General features: G+C 34.0%; 1 protein-coding gene across 1 annotated transcript in view; it reads right to left on the bottom strand.

Annotated features, from left to right (window-relative positions):
* The window catches only part of LOC119582728 (valacyclovir hydrolase-like), a gene marked incomplete in the record, with an annotated part of 9,910 nt that extends 3,092 nt beyond the window's left edge, over nucleotides 1-6,818 (bottom strand). Inside the window, 2 exon segments of the mRNA XM_037931156.1 lie at nucleotides 6,366-6,497; nucleotides 6,664-6,818. Of these exon segments, the coding sequence (XP_037787084.1) occupies nucleotides 6,366-6,448 (83 nt within the window).
* Nucleotides 6,819-7,126: the final 308 nt, after the last annotated feature.

Raw genomic sequence — 7,126 nt, 5'->3', positions numbered from 1 at the left:
TGTTACTTGCATAATCCAGGATTACCAACTCAGGTTATATGGGCACCTAGCTTGTTTCCCTGTGGATGACCCTGCCCATCAGGTTGTATCTCAGTGAGACAATCCTGGGTGGAGGAGGCCCATGAGACGACCTAGGAGGTCATGGCTGAGGCAGCTTGACCAGACCTGTCGCAAGGAGTTAGAGATGGGCTGAGGGCCTGCCTGGAGACTTGCCATGAGGGAATCTCATGGCTGGAATTGAAGGGTGGCTGCTGCCATATGACCCAGTCAGTATTATCCTCTTTACCCAATCGGCACGTTTGGCAAGAATACATGCCATGCCCACTGTAACACAGGTTTATTTATTGCATTCACACATAGATGGCTCTACAAGTGCTTAGTCATCAAGGTTTCACTTATTAGTCCTACCTTTCTCACCTGTTTACCCTTTTCCTTGACTTTTGGAAAGGATCTTTTGCATTATTTCATTGTCTTAAATGTTAACAAGATTTTAATAATACTTTAATAATCATAACATCAATAACAATAATAACAGTATTGATATCAATTTTATTAAAAGGAAAAATGCATTTCCCCGCCAATTCAAGGAATGGGGAAATCAAGATCAGTCAGTAGGGCCTACTGATAGACTCCTTGGAGGCTGAGCACATGTGGAGCCATCTGTATGTAACAAAATTCACAAAAACCTACAAGGGACAACATAAATCCGGGGTGATTGGGTTAATAATGAATATGTATATATATATATATATATATATATATATATATATATATATATATATATATATTATATATTTTATATATATGTACATATATTAATATATTATTATATATATATATATATTTTATATATATATATATATATATATATATATATATATATATATTATATATAATATATATATATATATATATATTTATATATATATATATATAATATATATATATATATATATATATATATATATATATATATATATATATATTTTGTATATATATATATGTATAATTTTGTTAATATTATATGTTATATATATGTATTAATAATTTTATTATATATATAGTTTTTAAATGGTTAATATTAAATGAATTAATTAGTAAATGTATATATATTATATAATATAATGAATAAAATTTGAAATATATTAGATAAAGATAATATTTAAAAATAAAATATTATATTTAATAGATATTATAAAAAATTTAAAATATTATATAATAAATAAAATTTAATAAAAAAAAAAAATAAATAAAATTTTTAAAATAAAAAGAAAACCAAAAAAAAAAAGAAAATAAAAAAAAGAAAAAAAAAAAAGACAAAAAATACAAATTAAAACAATAAAAAAAAGAAAACATAAAAAAAAAAAACCAAAAATAACAATAAAAAAATACAATAAATTAAAAAAAAAATACAAAAAAAAATTTTTAAAAAAAAAAAAATATATACATATATATAATATACATATAAAAAAAAAAAAAACCAAAAAAAACATATATATAACATTAAAATAACAAAAAAAATAAATAAAACATATAAACAAAAAAATTACTATTAAAATAATATTAAAAAAAACATTTAAAACATAATATATAAATAATTACATAATATATATATACATAAAAATATATAAAATATAATAAAATTTTATAATACATATATATATAAAATATATATATAAATATATATAAAATATATAATATACATAATTAAATATAAAAATAAATATATTACATAAAATTATAAAATTTTAATAAATTTTTAAAAAATAATATAATAATATGTACGATAGAGAGATTATATATGGCTCTGAAGAGAGAGGAGATATAGTATAGTGATATATATATAGGAGTATCGTATAGGGAGAGGAGAGAGATAGAGATGGATTGATAGCTATATGGAGAGTATAGAGTAGAGAGATTGTAGAGTAGAAGAGACAGAGAGAGAGACAATGAGAGATGAGACAGATGAGAGAGATAAAGAGAGAGAGAGAGACAGCAGAGAGAGAGACAGAGAAGAAGAGAGACATAGGAGAGAGACAGAGGAGAGAGACAGAGACGGAACGAAAGAGAGAGAGACAGACAGAGAGATACAGAGTAAGATGTACAGAGAGAGACAGAGAGATGAGACAGAGAGAGAAGACCGAGAGATTAGAGACACAGAGAGAGAGACAGGACATATATACATAATATATGGACATGAGATACGAGACATATAGAGAGACAGGACAGAGAAGAGAGAGACAAAGAGAGACAGACATATATATAACATAGAGAGATGAGACAGAGAGAGAGAGCAGATAGACGTAGAGAGACATATAGATTATAGACATATATAAGATATACACTATATAGATACATGAGATATATAGATAAAAAAAACATGGTATATAGACATATATATAGATACAGATAGCATATACACGTAGATATATATATACATAGAATAGACTATATGAGAGAGAGTATGACAGTATATATTATAGATACAGTATATATATACCTAATATATATAGTGCCACCTCATATATGATATGTGACAAGATATATATACATATAGGAGACATAGATATAGACATATAGAGAGAGATACACATATACTCGACATATAATTATATAAGATATATCATATAAATATTAGGAGAGACATAGATATATACATATGGATAGATTATAGACATATAGATATTACATATATAGAGATCATGCAGATAGAGAGATAAATAGATACAGTAGACTGAATAGATATATAGAGATAGAGGATATATATTAGAGAATAAATATTACGAGATAGATATAGGAATAGATATATAGTAGAAATAATATATGAAAAAAAATACGATATGATAGTGATATATAACGAGCTTAATATATTATAGATATATATAAGAAGTCTATATATATAAATAGAGATAAATAGATATAAATAGTATATATTATATAGATAGATATAATTGAGATATAAATGATATAAAAAGTATATATATATATAGTAGTCTAATAGATTATGATACAATAGATATTAAATATAATATATGATATATAGTATTAGATAAATATAATAAATATATATTATATATATATATATCCTATATATATACTAGCTAATGTAGTCATATATGTAGAACTCTATTATAAAATATTAATATATATATATATATAAATACATGATTACAGTATATAATTACATACGATATAGATTATATAAGTATAATGATAGTATATAGTCGATAATATATAGTATATAATACATAAAGATATAGATATAATATATATTATATATATATATATATATATATAATATATATACAATCATTATTAAACCCAATCACACCGGATTTTATGTTGTTCCCCCTTGTAGGGTTTTGTGAATTTTGTTACATACAGATGGCTCCCACATGTGCTCAGCCTCCAAAGGAGTCTATAAGGAGGCCCTACCTGACTGATCTTGATTTCCCCATCCTTGAATTGGCGGGGAAAATGCATTTTTCCTTTAATAAAAATTGATATCAATACTGTTATTATTGTTATTGATTGTTATGATTTATTAAAAGTATTATTAAAATTCTTTGTTAAACATTTAAAGACAATGAAATATGCAAAAGATCCTTTCCAAAAAGTCAGGAAAAGGGGTAAAACAGGTGAGAAAGGCTAGACTAATAAGTGAAACCTTGATGAATAAGCACTTGTAGAGCCATCTATGTGTGAATGCAAGAAATAAAACTGTGTTACAGTGGGCATGGCATGTATTCTTCGCCAAAACGTGCCGATTGTGGTAAAGAGGATATCACTGATGGGTCATATGGCAGCAGCCACCTTCAATTCAGCCATGAGATTCCCTCATGGCAAGTATCCAGGCAGGCCCTCAGCCCATCTCTAACCCTTTGCGACAGGTCTGGTCAAGCTTGCCTCAGCCCTGACCTCTAAGGTCGTTTCATGGGCCTCCTCCACAGGATGTACTCACTGAGATACAACCTGAATGGGCAGGGTCATCCACAGGAAACAAGTAGTGCCCATATAACCTGAGTTGGTAATCCTGGAGATGCAAGTAACAGATCCCATGCCAGTCTCACACAGTGTAGCCATCAGTTGGGGGACACATGGTTCCTACTGTACTCTGATCCAACTGTACCCTATGATCCGGCGAAGAGACTTGTTACAAAAGGCATCAAGACGAGACTCCAAGGAACTAGATACCTTCCAAATTTTATTTCCATAGAGCAAAACTGGCAGTATCAAGCCCTTGATGATACGTAGCTTGGTCCTTCTACATAGGTACCGACATCTCCAAATGCTCTTGTTGACCGAGTTCAAGGCTCCTGCTGCCAAGTCTACTGACTTCTTGGTCTGACAGCCCAGAGATATGGACTATGCTACCAAGGTATGAAATCTGACAGCAAAGCTCTCTGTGACTTCAACGTCTTCACCACAGGTATGGATCAACTGAATGGGTTCCCCTAATAGGCCCCCAAGTCCTTAATCTTGGTCTTGGTCCAGGAGACCTCTAGGTCCAAGGACTTTGCCTCATTGCTAAATGTATCAAGAGCCACCACCAGTGTCTCTGGAGACTCAGATAGGATAGCAACATCATCGGCCCAAAATCCAGTCCATGCAGGTGTTGAAGTGTTGGTGCAATGACACAGCCTTGCCTCACCCCTGAATTAACAGGCCCCACCACACTTTACAGCACTTTCAGTACTGGTATATAGGGTTGATATTAGGCCAATAATATGTGTTGGAATTCCCCTAAGTCTCAGAATCTCCTATAGCGATACTCAATGTACCAAGTCAAACGCCTTCTTGAGGTCAATGTAAGCTGCTAGCAACTCACAATGGTCTTCCACAATTACTCAAAGTGCTAATATATGGTCTACTGTGGACTTGCCAGGAGTGAATCCAGACTGTTCCAGTCTCTGGTGCTTTAGTAAGTGGTTGCAGATCCGTTTCAGAAGAATATGGGTGAAAACCCTGCCTAGTATACTGAACAGCGTAATGCCACAGTAGTGCTACAATGCCAATGATCTCCTTTCCCCTTCCGGAGAGGGATGACCATGCTCCTCAACAAGTCAGGGGGAATGAAACCAGACTGCCAGATAGCAGTCAAGACTGCATGCAAGCCCTGAGCCATAGGTTCACCTCCAGCCTTTAGCAGTTCAGCAGGGATATCACATATGCCTGCACTTTCCCACTCTTCAGCTTAGAAATCTGCATCCTAACCTCCATTAGGGTAGGAGGTTCCTCACTGAAGGGTGGGTCTGGCACATGTATTGTGAAACCACTTGCACCCAAGCTAACTGTTGGAGGGTCTACCTGGTACAGCTGCTCAAAATACTCAGCCCAATGTTCACGAACCCCAACATGATCTGAGATGATCTGTCCATCCCCTGATTGGACTGCAGTCATCTGCAAGGAAGGCTTAGCTTTCTCAACTCTTTCAGGGCTTGGTAGGCAGGGCTACATTCATTTACCAAGAAATGGCCTTCAACCTCCTCAGCATGATTCCTGATGAACTGTTCCTTGTCCCTTTTCAGCAGTATCCGTGCCCTACACACCAAAGAGTGACGCAAGTCCTGATTACCATTCAGCCAAGCCAAGTGACACTTCAGTGGCCTCCAGTATCTCCAGGGAGACGAAATGCTGCCCTGCCCTCGGGCAAACGCCAATGGACTCCTGCACTGCTTCGAGTATTTCACGCTTGAAGGACTCCCACAGAGCAACTGGGTCTGTCAGGTTTTCAAGTTCTGTGAATCAATCAGAGACTGCCGTGGCAAACCTATGGGCTCGCTCCTCCTCCCTCAGTCCATCCAAGAGAAACACCCTAGAGTGGAGGAATGTGGAGCTTCGAAGTGGACCCATAGGGTAGCCACTACCAGCCCATGATCAGTGCCACAGCAATCAGCACTCCAGTAAACCCTGCAATTCTGGAGGATCCTCAATCAAGTGCTGACAAGAATGTGGTCAAACTCCTTGGCCACAGTACCTGTATGCTATACCATGTCCAGCAATGCAGGTTGGAGTGCTGATACCAGGAGCCAAAAATCCTATCTCTGGGACACAGGAATGCTGCATGGAGGCTTGCTTGGAGGGACCCCAGGAGTTGGAGCCAAAGGCTGGGTGCAGCAAAGCACAGCCAAGTGTATGCCCTCTTATGATGATGATGATGGGATACATAGGTATATATATACGTATGTGTATATGTATATATAATATATATATATACACATATACACACAAGCGCGCGCGCGTGTGCGTGCGTGTGCGTGTGCGTGTGCGTGTGCGTGTGCGTGTGTGTGCGTGCGTGCGTGTGGCTTTTCGCACAATTTAACTTGCTAAGAATTCGCATGCAAACTGGTGCATTGACAACTTACATTCTTGAAGTGTGAAGATTTCGTAATGATGCAAACTTAAGTTGAGCCATGGGAAATACAGTCCCTCTAGCTAGGGAATTCATTATCTCAGTATGGAAATTTACCCGTATGGTACTGGTGGATGTGAAGTATCTGCGAACCAGATAAATATACGAAAAATTATTATATATATATATATATATATATATTTTTTTTTTTTTATTATATATATATATATATATAACGGTTATTTAGAAAGTGAGAGATTATACTGCAAAGATCATGTAAGTATACAAAGTAGTAAAATAATAGCACGTACTCTGAGACTCCGAATACAAAGGTTACAGAAACAGCTATGCGTTCAACAACACGATGTGGTCCAAAACCTTATCTCTTTAGCGCTCTTGTGCGGCGCATTAGTGGCTATTATGATACATATGTTTTGTAAATTTCCCTTTAATTGCTTGTGGTATAATTTACCTGAATATTAATGATATATAAGATAAAATCTAGCGGCTTAATAAATGTTTTTGTTGTAATAAGTAAATTAAATTGTTTGTTTTATAGTTAAACGCTTAAAAAACAATCAAATTTAAAAAGTGCACCGGAGCAACAATTACACATTTCAACATCTGTGTTATTTTCGAATTGTTATGTATTTTGAATTAAATAATTGACCTTCCTATGGTATAAAAATAATATGTAATTCTGAGACAGTGTATAACTGTTTCATTAATCTATATTTTTGTGTTTCAGAACTCCAAAGCGAAAGACGTGTATCC

Source organism: Penaeus monodon, chromosome 16, assembly GCF_015228065.2.
Source record: "Penaeus monodon isolate SGIC_2016 chromosome 16, NSTDA_Pmon_1, whole genome shotgun sequence".
In the NCBI taxonomy this organism is placed as follows: Eukaryota; Metazoa; Arthropoda; class Malacostraca; order Decapoda; family Penaeidae; genus Penaeus; species Penaeus monodon.
Note: the sequence above shows the minus strand (reverse complement) of the source record. Positions and strands in the feature narration are given on the sequence as shown.